Here is a 13,790-nt window from a genome sequence, read left to right as displayed (position 1 = left end):
AATTCAGTCCAAGGGCCACAAATGGCCCCCAGGCCACACTTTGGACATCCCTGCTGTAGATGTTTTAATTTTTCTTAACTCATAAAATTCCTGATCAAGAACAAAACGTTAAAAGATTATTATAACTTAGTTTCTCCCCTAAAAGTATATTGAAAACAAACGACTTCAAGAAAACGTTTACGGTGAAATCACTAAATCTGCATGAGATCAAGGCCTGTGCTTTGACTAGGCCCTGGCTTTGGTGAATTAACTGGTACGTTTTGCTTTATTGTTATTTTGCAGGTCCAGTCCTAATTTGGCTTTAATTTATTTAATTTTATGAGTGAATTTGTAATTTAAAAGAATATTGTATAAAAAATAAAGACTACATTTCCAATTATTTTGTTAAACATCTACTTAAATTTTGCATTTTTTCTACAACAATTGCAAAACTGAGAAATTCTGAAATTTAGAAACATCTTCCTGAGAAAACAGACCGTCTTATTTTTCAGAAACTTCTTGTTAATCGTCACTCGATTCGTTTTGTGTGCAGTTGTTTCATCTTCTGGTGCCAATGAATGTCTGAAAGTTTATGCACAGTTAAATGTATTTAAGCAAGAACATGATACATTTTTAACAATTTGTGAAAAATATTCTCCATGAGTTTTTTCTGTCTGTTGTGTTTTTTTGTTGCAGGTATATGTAATTCATGCCCAGATTGCTGTGATATAGGGACAGATGAGGTCAACGGGGAAATCTTGCAGATTTTTGAACAAAAACCTGGACCTGTCTGTGCCAAGCACTTCTATATGTAAGCACAGCAGAGATAAACAAGATCATCCTTACAACTTCGTCCTTTCAGCTTTGAGTGCAGGTCCTACTTTCTCCTCGATGTAAAACGAAGAGCTCCATCTAGTGGTCGACTTTTGTATCAGCGATACCTGGAGAATATCTTTAATCTTCACTGAGGTTTTTCATATACACGTGTTTGTGAAAATAAATAATTATCTGTAAAGAGGCCATAACACTGAAGCACCTGGTGATTGTATTTATAGGTTTCAGGATTTTCTAAATAATATTTAGGTCATTTTAATGTTTCATATATCGATTTTCTTCTTAAAATGGAATCAAACAGTGATAATAAAATTACTGAGCTGTTGTGTTTCTCACTTTGCAGCGTTAAGGTCGAAGATGGTAAATATTTTTGCATCAATCCGGATTCCAAATGGCTGAAAAGAAAGAGAGATATGGTGAGAATCAGTAAACAAAACATTCTGCTTATTAAAATACGTTTCAGGTCGAATCTGAACCCGTATTAAATGCGTTTTATATGTCGGATAAATAATGTTTGATGATAGCTTCTCTTCTGTTTGTTTACTTTCATTGTCACAGGAAAACTTCAGCTGTCCTCCAGTTGGCGGCAAAGTAAAAAAGAGAATACAAGTAACGGTTATGTAAAACCTGAGGCTGAATCAAACCAGAGTTGTGATTTTCTTCTGGTTCATTAAATGCATCACAGCTGAAACGACACCTGTTGGTCTGCAGCGGCCAACGTTTCTGTCTGCTTCAATCAAAGATGCTTCAACCTTTTGCTTATGCTTGATATGTTACATTTAATCAACAAATACCAATAAAAACGTTTATACAGAGAAGTTTGCCTGCTTATTGCTTTACAATCAGCTCACCTGAGTCAGACTCATTTCTCCTTCAGTCAGATTTCTCTGTTTTCTGCTGGATCTGCCAGATCTGAGCTGCAGCCACAAACACTGCAAAAACACAAAATCTTACCAAGTATTTTTGACTTGGTTTCTAGTGAAAATATTTTATTACAAAATAAGATGAAAACTAACTTAGAAGTGGCTCTTCTGCAAGATATAGGAGCTTATCTTAAGCCGATAATTCTTTAATATTGTTGAAAAGCTCAAGCTCCACTGGCAAATTATTTCACGTTTACAGCTGAAAAATATCTTGTAAACTTATCTTACAGAAAGTTTAATCGTTAGTTTCGTCTTATTTCAAGTGAACTAAATTATTTGCACTAGAAAACTGTTGTGATGACGGTTAAACATTATTACCTGAAAAGCCGTTTTCTAGCTGGAACCTAAACTTGGTATTCTGTATTTTCCTGCACAAACACGCAGTGAAGCTGAAGGTGAAAGATGATTGGCTGCACCGATTTGTAGATCAGAGCTCAAACTGGTTTCTGTGTTCAGGAAGTGAAACTCACATAGTCACTTTGACTGAGAGCAGAAATGGAGCAGAATCATCTGGACAGAGAAACCGTCTCCAGTCCGATCTGTCTGGATCTACTGAAGGATCCGGTGACGATTCCCTGTGGACACAGCTACTGCATGAGCTGTATCAAAACCCACTGGGATGAAGAGGATCAGAGGAGAATCCACAGCTGCCCTCAGTGCAGGGAGACGTTCATACCAAGGCCTGTTTTGAAGAAAAACACCTTCTTAGCAGCTTTAGTGCCACAGATGAAGAAGACTGGACTCCAAGCTGCTCCTGCGGATCACCGCTATGCTGGACCTGAAGATGTGGCCTGTGATTTCTGCACTGGAAGAAAACTGAAAGCCATCAAGTCCTGTTTAGTCTGTCTGGCCTCTTACTGTGAGAAACACCTTCAGCCTCATTATGATGTGGCTCCTTTAAAGAAACACAAGCTGGTGGAGCCGTCCAAGAACCTCCAGGAGAACATCTGCTCTAAGCATGATGAGGTGATGAAGATGTTCTGCCGCACTGATCAGAAGTGCATCTGTTACCTCTGCACTATGGATGAACATAAAGGCCATGAGACAGTCTCCGCTGCAGCAGAAAGGACTGAGAGGCAGAGAAAGCTGGAGGAGAGACGAGGAAACATCCAGCAGAGAATCCAGGACAGAGAGAAAGATGTGAAGCTGCTTCAACAGGAGGTGGAGGCCATCAATCACTCTGCTGATAAAACAGTGGAGGACAGTGAGAAGATCTTCACCCAGCTGATCCGTCTCCTCCAGAAAAGAAGCTCTGATGTGAAGCAGCAGATCAGATCCCAGCAGGAAACTGAAGTGAGTCGAGTCAAAGATGTTCAGGAGAAGCTGGAGCAGGAGATCACTGAGCTGAAGAGGAAAGACGCTGAGCTGGAGCAGCTCTCACACACAGAGGATCACAACCAGTTTCTCCTCAACTACCCCTCACTGCCAGCACTCAGTGAGTCTACACACTCATCCAGCATCAACATCCGTCCTCTGAGACACTTTGAGGACGTGGCAGCAGCTGTGTCAGAGCTCAGAGAGAAACTACAGGACGTCCTGAGAGACTCATGGACAAACATCTCACTGATGGTCACTGAGGTGGATTTTCTACTGCCAGGACCAGAACCAAAGAGCAGAGCTGGATTCTAAAAGTATTCATGTGAAATCACCATGGATCCAAACACAGCTCACACACAGCTGGGCCTGTCAGAGGGGAACAGGAAGGTGATGAGGATGAATCAACCTCAGCTTTATTCTACTCACCCAGACAGATTCACTAATTATTCTCAGGTTCTGAGCAGAGAGAGTCTGACTGGACGTTGTTACTGGGAGGTGAAGTGGACAGGATTTCTGTAGGGGTCACACACAAGGACTGGGAGATGGGAATGAATGTAGATTTGGATATAATGACAGATCTTGGGCTTTACTGCGTTTCCAAACAGATTTTCAATTTGTTCACAACAGTTTAGATTATAGTTTTGTCTTGCTTCTACTCTGGTTCCTTTTTGCGTCTTATCTCGTTTTGCCTCCGGTCTCATACTGCTTCTTTTTTGGTCCTTTTTTGCTTCCGGTCTTGTTTTGTATTGTCTAGTCTTGGGTCAATTCAAGTCTTGGTTTTGGTCGTGCTTTACTTTTGGTCTTGTTTGTCCTTTGGTTTGGTCCTTTTATTTTGCATCCGGTTTTATTTTTCCCCTACATGGGCTGCCACCTTATCGTGGTGGAGGGGTTTGAGTGACCCAGAGATCCTGTCAGGGGCTTCATGCCTCTGGGTCGGATCTGCTGTGTCAAACGTCTCCTAGGTGAGGGATCGGACCAAGAGCAGCCCGAAGACGACTAAGAAATGTAGACAGATGTCCAGGTCTCCCCAGTGTCTTAAAAGCTTTCGGGCCACAGGGCTTTATGTTCCCCCTCCAGGCTAAACTATTTGGAAAGTCTTCCTGTTAAAGGCAAGTTCTCATGTCCACTGTCACAAGAATCCTCAATAGCATTGCTTAAGGTTACTTTTAACCAATTTGCATAATTTGTGCAGTTTTAGAAAAACACAGTAGACTACGTGAAGATAGGTGGCCTGATATTTTTTCACAGCAACAAGAACAGATCATGGAATCACTCCATGCATGAAATGAATGGAAGGATACGTAAAGGAAGGAGGTTTGATTTTACTTACAGCATCAAGGACAAATTTTGGATTTATTCCACGCATGAAAAACACAGTAGGCTACATAAAGATAGGAGGTTTGATCTTATTTACAGTTTTGTCTGGTTTTGCTTCCAGCCTGGTCCTGTTTCTGTTTTTTTGTCAAGTCTTGTCTTGAAGAAAAACAAGTCTTGTCTTGATTATCTTTTTGTTAATTTTGTTTTATTTTTTGACATGTTGGGCTACATTAATCTATTGGATCTGATCTTTGTGAAAGCAAGAAGAACAGATTTTCTGTTTTTCAGTCTCGTCTGGTCAGGCTTCCGGCCTGTTCTTGTTTTTCTTCTGATCCTGTTTTGGTCGTTTTTTTATCTTCAAGGATACAAAACGACTTGATGAATCTAAAATACTTAAAGTTCTAGTCATACAAACTACAAGTAGCCTTTGTTTCTCAACATTTATATTTATTGAGCACAAGCTAAAGATTCAGTTTTTCAGATTTTACTGTCATGTCAACAGACTATCTGTATAATTTTTAAAAATATTTTAAGTACTAACTTAAAGAGCTCTTTCAAGAACACACACTGTCTTATCAAACCAATGTGCCCTCAAAATGCTCTTAAGTTGCCCCAGATGTGTTTTGTGCCCAGAAAAGGGACTCAAAATGCCGGAGCAAAGCATCAATTAATGGAGACTTCAGTGGAGCTCAGCGGTCAGGCCCTGAAGGCCTTGATTGATACAGGAAGCATAAACACTTTGGTCCAGCTCAGGTATGTCTCACTCCAGTTTGTTTGCACCAGTGAGACCATTCCAATTTGCTACCTCCATGCTGACAAAAGTATCCAACAGCAGATGTTTGTGTGACTATAAAAAGACAACATACAAAGTCTCTGTTCCAGGTAAAAGGAATAATAAGAAAACTGCACCAACGAATATCTTTTCAAGGGTCTTAGACCTGCTGGGGGCCTGCTGGGGGCTAGGCACCCCTAAAGGTCAGATCCTAGAATCGCCCCTGCTGCGCAGCATCACATCGCCTCATCTTTTGATGGAAAAGTACTAGTTCCGCTGGCAGATTATTTCAATTATAAAAAGACATTTTTCCATGTTACAAGTGAAATAATCTGCCATTGGAACAAAACTTTTCCATCAATGTTGAGAAATTATTTACTGAAAACAGGACAGGATCATATATCTTTCTGAAAGTTACCTGCATGTTAGTTTTGCCTTATTTCAAGTGTACTAAGATATTTGGATGACAAACCAGGTTAAAATATCTGATAACATTTAGCTTTTTTTCTCTGCAACACAATCTCAGAACAATCTAACCAGTGGAACATTTATAAATATAGCAAACATTTATCTTATGCAACTAGTGAGAACTACACTGCCTGGCCACCAAAAAATGGTCACACTCTCTAATATTTTGTTGGACCGCCTTTAGCTTTGATTACAGCCTGCATTCGCTGTGGCATTGTTTCAATAAGCTTCTGCAGTGTCACAAGATTTATTTCCATCCAGTGTTGCATTAATCTTTCACCAAGATCTTGTATTGATGATGGGAGAGTCTGACCACTGCGCAAAGCCTTCTCCAGCACATCCCAAAGATTCTCAATGGGGTTAAGGTCTGGACTCTGTGGTGGCCAATCCATGTGTGAAAAAGATGTCTCATGTTCCCTGAACCACTCTTTCACAATGTGAGCCCCATGAATCCTGGCATTGTCATCTTGGAAAATGCCCGTTCCATTTGGGAAGACAAAATCCATTGATGGAATAACCTGGTCATTCAGTATATGACCCTCATGATGGAAGTTGGTTCCTCAGATACATTTTATACTATTTTGATATATCGTCCTCCTGGCCCTGCTGGGACTTTTCTTCAGGATTTCGCTGACTTTTTATCTTCTATAATTAGATTGGGAAAGGTCTTGATTGTGGGTGATTTTAATTTGCAGATTGATGATGTTACTTCTATCCCAGCAAGAGATCTTATATCACTGACAGAGGCGCTCAACTTTACACAGTATGTGTCAGGTCCCACACACAACAAGGGTCACACGTTAGACCTGGTTTTTGCACTGGGCTTGCAAATTACCAATGTGTGTGTGGAGGATGTGCTTCTCAGTGACCATTACTGTGTTTTCTTTGATTTGATGGTGCCATCTGAACCTCGGCCTGTATTTACTAAGGCAAAGAGGAGAATCATCACAGAGGCGACAGCCATGCTTTTCTGCGATAAGTTTGATCCTTCTCTTCTTAATAATCTCACTGAAACTGACTGTTTTGTGAATTGTTTTAATAGCCAATGTGCTGATATCTTGGATCAAGTAGCACCAGTTAAGGCTAGGAAGGCACCACAGGAAAGTTTCTGTCCTTGGATAAATGATGAAATTATGTCTCTGAGGAGAACATGCCGCCAGACTGAACGTTTATGGAAGTCTACTAAATTGGAGGTCCATAGGCTGCATTTAAAGGACTTAATATTGTTCATAAATAAGAGGATTGAGGAGGCCAGGGCAAGTTATTTTAATTGTCTGATTGCCTCAAATAAAAGAAATCCTAAAGTGCTCTTTGACACTATCAGCTCTCTTGTGTCATCTGTTGCTGTAAATCCTCGTAACTCTACAATTAGTTGTGATGAGTTCCTGGATTTCTTTATTGATAAGGTCAAAGTAATGAAGGACAGCTTGCCTCCTTGCCGTGGTTCCCAGCATTTGGAACCTCCCACTCAGAGCTGGGCCTCATTTGAGCCTGTCACTGTGGAAGACATCTCAACCATCATGAAAAAAATGAAACCGTCCTCTGGTACTTTAGATGTTCTTCCTTTTAAACTGTTTGTGAGGGTTTTTGACTCCATTGGGCCCTATATTGCTAAAATGTTTAACATGTCTTTGCTTAGTGGTGTGTTTCCTTGTCTTTTCAAACATGCCATTGTGGAGCCACAGTTAAAGAAAACGGGACTGGACTCTTCCGAACTCAAGAATTTCCGGCCAATATCCAAGACCCCTTTCTTGGCCAAAGTCCTGGAAAAGGTAGTCTGCACCCAACTTAGATCATTTTTGCAGGTAAATGACATTTATGACACTTTTCAATCTGGGTATCGTGAGTTTCACTCCACCGAAACAGCCCTGTTGAAGGTGTTTAGTGATATTACGATGGCAGCTGACACCGGTAAATGTTCTGTGCTGGTTTTGTTGGATCTGTCATCGGCGTTTGATACAGTGGACCATGGCATCCTGATAAACAGGCTCCAACATTTGGTTGGAATGTCGGGTTGCGTTTTGAAATGGTTCACCTCTTACCTGGTTGGCAGAACTTTTAGTGTGTCAGTGGGAAATGCAGTGTCTGATTCTGCAGAGCTTTTGTGGGGTGTGCCGCAGGGATCGGTCTTGGGACCTGTTCTGTTCCTGCTGTACCTACTTCCTCTGAGCAGGGTCATCCAGAAGTTCAGTGATGTGTCCTATCATCTGTACGCCGATGATCTGCAACTGTACTGCTCTTTCAAGCCAAGTGAGCCACATAAACTTTGCACTCTCACTAGTTGTTTGGCCGAAGTGACAAAATGGCTCACTGAAAACAGCCTGTTATTGAACTCCAACAAGACCGAGACCTTGATTGTTGCTCCTGACGGTTCTGTGCCTGGAATTAAGCAGCACCTCGGAAACTTGAGCTGCACAGTTAAAAGCAACCTGCGCAACCTGGGTGTTTTCATGGATGGAGCGATGTCTATGGAGCGGCACATAAATCAGCTTGTTAGGAACTGCTTTTTCCAAATTCGGAACATTTCTAAACTTTGTAAGATGGTGACTTATGGTGAGCTTGAGATGATTGTTCATGCTTTTGTCTCATCGAGATTGGATTATTGTAACAGTCTGTTCACATGTCTTAACAAGAGGGAGTTTGCGCGTCTGCAGGTTGTACAAAACTCTGCTGCACGCCTGCTCACTCGCACTCACAGGAGGGAACATATTACACCCATCCTCAAAAGTTTGCACTGGCTGCCTGTATCTTACAGGATGCACTACAAAATCCTGGTACTGACTTTTAGAGCTCTTCATGGACAGGCGCCAGACTATATTAAGAACCTCATCCAGCCTTATGTTTCGACTAGGAGCCTCAGGTCGTCCAGTCTGAACTTGCTGATGGTTCCTCGGACCCTTTTTAAGACTCGAGGAGACAGATCTTTTAAAGCTGTGGTGCCTCGCCTCTGGAATGAGCTACCTTGTACCATTCGATCTCTGGATTGTATAGACACTTTTAGGAAACAACTTAAGACCCACTTTTTTAAACTTGCTTTTTAGCTTAATACTGTGTTTTATTGTTTTGTATGTTGCTCTTAATTTATTTTATTTTTTTTACACTTTGTGCAGCACTTTGTGACCCTGGTCTGTGAGAAGCGCTATAGAAATAAAGTTTACTTACTTACTTATATTCAGGTAGTCAGCTGACCTCATTCTTTGGGCACACAATGTTGCTGAACCTAGACCTGACCAACTGCAGCAACCCCAGATCATAGCACTGCCCCCACAGGCTTGTACAGTAGGCACTAGGCATGATGGGTGCATCACTTCACCTGCCTCTCTTCTTACCCTGATGCACCCATCACTCTGGAACAGGGTAAATCTGGACTCATCAGACCACATGACCCTCTTCCATTCCTCCAGAGTCCAATCTTTATGCTCCCTAGCAAACTGAAGCCTTTTTTTCTGGTTAGCCTTACTGATTAGAGGTTTTCTTACGGCTGCACAGCTGTTCAATCCCAACCCCTTGAGTTCCCTTCGCATTGTGCGTGTGGAAATGCTTTTGCGTTCACAATTAAACATACTCCTGAGTTCTGCTGTTGTTTTTCTTCGATTTGATTTGACCAAACGTTTAAGTAATCGCTGATCACGATCATTCAGGATTTTTTTCCGACCACATTTCTTCCTGGAAGACGATGGTTCCCCACCATCCTTCCAGTTTTTAATGATGCGTTGGACAGTTCTTAACCCAATTCTAGTAGTTTCTGCAATCTCCTTAGATGTTTTCTCTGCTTGATGCATGCCAATGATTTGACCCTTCTTAAACAGACTAACGTCTTTTCCACGACCACAGGATGTGTCTTTTGCCATGGTTGTTTAAGAAATGAGGAGTTACTCATTGCATCAGCTGGGGTTAAATAACTTGTTGCCAGCTGGAAGATAATCACCTATGCAGCACTTATCCAATAGGAGGCTTGTACCTATTTGCTTAGTTAAATCCAGGTGGCGACTTTTTTTGTGGCCAGGCAGTGTAGTTGCATCAGACTGTGGTGTTTAAGATTGTGGTTTTAATGTGTGCAAAGTTGTTCTGATTCCATCTATCGACAGTTTTACCTCAGAAATCTTCCTTTGAGATACCATTGCTTAAAACAGTATTTCCTGCTTTGTTCTTTAGTAGTTTAAGAGCCTTAAAGGTGGAACTGAATCCCATTTAGCAGCTGGAAACAGCAGATTTAAAACGTGAACAACTTTCACCTTCAGGGGAAAATGTTGCAGCTCATCTTGGCTGTTTGGATCTTCCTTCCTCTATCTGAAGGTAGGGGAAATTTAGATAATTTGGTTATGTTAAACAGTTTGTTTAGCGTAAATCTACTAATGTCATTTTAATGCTGAAATCTGGTCTAAGAAGCAGCAGATTGAGTTTATTTCTCATTAAGTTGCAGGACAAAAGGCTTTTTTAGGGTAAAATCCGAACAGCTCTAGTTCAGATCTGTTGTGCAATTCTCTAGGTACGTAGCACTGCAAATACTTTTATGTCAAAAATAACATTTAATGGGAAAATTTTACACAAATTTACTTTGATCTTACTAAACAGGCTTCAAAGTTTAAATTCAAAAGATTCAAATGTTTAGGTGTTTACTTTTATCTTGAGTATTTTGCAGTTTGCCTGTTGGGTATCAGGCCACATGGCAAATTGTTTCTATCTCAGTAAGATTCCCTTCAATAAAATTAACAAACAACTCGATGCCTAAAAAGCAAATTTTAAAGATTATTATAATAGAGCTGTCTGATAAAGATCACTTGACTCGTGTTTCCTGGTGCCTGTTAAAAATGTTCCAGCTCTTTGCAAAGCCAATCCTTTAAATAACCGTCTCTGGTCTTCAGGTTAAACCTTCTTCTGAAAGTTTATGCACAGTTAAGTGTATTTAAGCAATGCTTGACTTGCAAGAACATGATACATTTTTTTTTAAATTTGTGAAAAATATTCTGTCTTTTTTTCTGTCTGTTGTGTTTTTCTGTTGCAGGTCAAGGTCGTATACTCCCAGACTGCTGTGATGAAGGGACAAATAAGGTCGACGGGAGAATCTTGCAGATTTATGAACAAATACCTGGACCTGCCTGTACCAAGCACTTCTATATGTAAGCTCAACAAATATAAAACAAGTTCTTCCTTCCACTTTCTTCATTTCTTCCTTCAGCTATGAGCTACTGTTTAAATTTATCATTCAGGTAAAAGAGCTCCCTCTAGTGGTAGACGTTTATAACAGCGGTACCTGGAGAATATCTGTGCTCTGAACTTTTTCATTATGTAAAAATTACTGAGGTTTTTCATAAACTGTACTGCAGCACATGTTTTTCCTGCTTAGTTTTATGCTGAACATTTTAGTGAAGATAAATGTTTTTCTGATAAATTAGTATTTTGATGAAAGCATAACACTGAATCAGATGGTCACTGTATTTATATTTAGGTTACTTTATATGTTTCATATATCTATTAAAATGGCATCAAACAGTGGTAATGAAATTGCTGAACTGTCGTGTTTTTCGCTTTGCAGCGTTACGGTCGAAGATGGTCAAGGATTTTGCATCAATCCGAATTCCTATTGGCTGAGGGTAAGAATCAACTATAAACACATCACAGAGCTCAATACGTTTATCGTGCAAACATCCAATCAGGTTTACCAAATCTCATCAGTGTGCATTGATTTTAAACTAGGATGAAGAAGATCTTCTTTGAAAATCTAAATGTTACTTTATAAAGATAAAGATGGGAGAGAGGCAGGAAAATGTTTCCTCCCTGCAGCTCCATGTTTTAAAGATGAAGTCTTTAAAACAGCAAGAACACAGAGTAATCAGAGTAATCACGTTCCCAACGGCATCTGAACGCAACATGATTTGATCTTTTAATAAACAGCTACCGACTGCAACATATAGTGAAATTATTTCCTGCTTTAACTAAACAAACAGCAATGAAGGAATTAAAATTGTACTTGATTGTAAAGTTTTTGCTTGCAGATTTTTGCAACTATACAAATTCATTTATATTTCTTTAGAGCAGATTTCCATTTGGCAGGTATTGGAAAAAGTAAAGAAAAAAAAGCACCTTTAAATATTTATGACGGCGAAAGTTTGTATCAATTTCCTGTCTAGAGTAAATATCTTGTTAACTTTTTTTTCTCTATTTTTTTCACAGCAGGAACTACAGAGACATGTAGTTCCTGTGTCCAGGGTGACACAACAGAACAGCGTGACCTTGATGACGCTCAGCACGGCAGAACCTCCACCAGACACGCCAGAACCTCCACCAGACACGCCAGAACCTCCACCAGACACGCCAGAACCTCCACCAGACACGCCAGAACCTCCACCAGACACGCCAGAACCTTCACCAGACACGCCAGAACCTCCACCAGACACGCCAGAACCTCCACCAGACACGCCAGAACCTCCACCAGACACGCCAGAACCTCCATCAGACACGCCAGAACATTCACCAGACACGCCAGAACCTCCACCAGACACGCCAGAACCTTCACCAGACACAGCACAACCTCCACCAGACACGCCAGAACCTCCACCAGACACGCCAGAACCTCCATCAGACACAGCACAACCTCCACCAGACACGCCAGAACCTTCACCAGACACGCCAGAACCTCCAACAGACACAGCACAACCTCCACCAGACACGCCAGAACCTCCACCAGACACGCCAGAACCTCCATCAGACACGCCAGAACCTCCACCAGACACGCCAGAACCTCCACCAGACACAGCACAACCTCCACCAGACACAGCACAACCTCCACCAGACACGCCACAACCTCCACCAGACACGCCAGAACCTCCACCAGACATGCCAGAACCTCCACCAGACACAGCACAACCTCCACCAGACACGCCAGAACCTCCACCAGACACGCCAGAACCTCCACCAGACACGCCAGAACCTCCACCAGACACGCCAGAACCTCCACCAGACACGCCAGAACCTCCACCAGACACGGCACAGCAAGACCTCAACGAGATCGTGCTGTGCCTTAAAAGTTAAAAGCCTTAAAAGGTGGCTGCGCATTAAAAGTTGAGAAATTAGATGTTGCACCAACAAAAGAAACGACAATTACTTTGATGCTTTTCTTACTTCTAAAGCAAACAGTAAACAAGTAAATAAAAGTATGCTTTATAAAAATGAGCAATCAGACTCTTTGTTAGTTCTGGCTAGTTTTCTGCAGAACCAGATGTTAGAAATATTTAGTATATGTTATCTTATGTTTGCTGTACTTGATGTGTGAAGTTGTTGTGCTGTTCTCCCATTGTTCTGAGTTTTTCAGTTCCTGCCTTGCCGCTGCAGAAAGGAGCAAACAGGAACTGAACTCAACAATCAGCTCATTGGTGCGGTGTGCCTGCACTCAAGATAACAGAAGAAAGAACTGAAGAAACAGCAATGCTATGCAACTGACTTTACATAACAAAATAAGCTATGTAACTAGGAACAGCCCCTAAGGAAATAAAAAGAAAGGGTATGGCAGAACGTGCTTCAGAGCGGAGAGAAATTGTAACATTTCTGTCCGTTTCTCCTTGCAAGAAAATCTAAACTCTCTTGTCTTTCTCCTTTTTGTGTGGTGTTTAAATGTTTTAGGTTGTTTGAACCTGACACTAAATGTTGAGAAATGAGTTTATTTGGTGGTTAATCAGAATATCAAAACTGGAACAAAACATTTTCAAATCTCTGAATAATTCAAAGCATGAATTATGTTGGATTAAAAAATAATGCCGTTCTCAAAACACCTGCAGCACATTTTCCTTTATGAAGGTAAAAAAATGTTTCATTTGTTGGTCCTTTTAAAACTGAGATATGTTCAATACAAATTAAATTCTAAAATAATGTTTTAATCCCAGAGATAAATTAGATGCTGTTCTAACTCATATTGTAGAAGTTTGAAAGGAAGAATCCCCAGTAGAGGTCAGTATCTCAGTGTTTCTGAAGAAGCTCCTGACTCTAGTTTATACAATCATCTCCAGAGTTTCAACAGTCGACCCCAGAACAGGACCGGCCTTCATCAGCTTGTTGAGCTTTTTAAAGATGATGGCAAAAGAGATTAAAGATGCTAAACATAAATGTTTCCTTCTTGCAGACCAATGTGTCACAGATTTGCATGCTTACACACACAAAGGGCAATTCAGAGAGCAACTAATTCA

General features: G+C 40.9%; 1 protein-coding gene across 1 annotated transcript; it reads left to right on the top strand.

The window, feature by feature from the left end:
* The first annotated feature begins 2,252 nt into the window (after positions 1-2,252).
* On the top strand, positions 2,253-3,840 carry LOC111607860 (tripartite motif-containing protein 29-like). Its single transcript, XM_023330068.1, has one exon. The coding sequence runs from the start codon at positions 2,331-2,333 to the stop codon at positions 3,363-3,365; it is 1,035 nt and encodes a 344-aa protein (XP_023185836.1). The 5' UTR covers positions 2,253-2,330; the 3' UTR covers positions 3,366-3,840.
* The last annotated feature ends 9,950 nt before the right edge of the window (positions 3,841-13,790 follow it).

This window comes from Xiphophorus maculatus, unplaced genomic scaffold, assembly GCF_002775205.1.
Source record: "Xiphophorus maculatus strain JP 163 A unplaced genomic scaffold, X_maculatus-5.0-male Unplaced_Scaffold_BN000167F, whole genome shotgun sequence".
NCBI lineage: Eukaryota > Metazoa > Chordata > Actinopteri > Cyprinodontiformes > Poeciliidae > Xiphophorus > Xiphophorus maculatus.
This window is presented reverse-complemented; position numbering and strand designations above follow the sequence as displayed.

Coding starts and splice junctions, on each gene's coding strand:
- LOC111607860 (XM_023330068.1), top strand. CDS start 2,331: ATGAGCTGTATCAAAACCCACTGGGATGAAGAGGATCAGAGGAGAATC.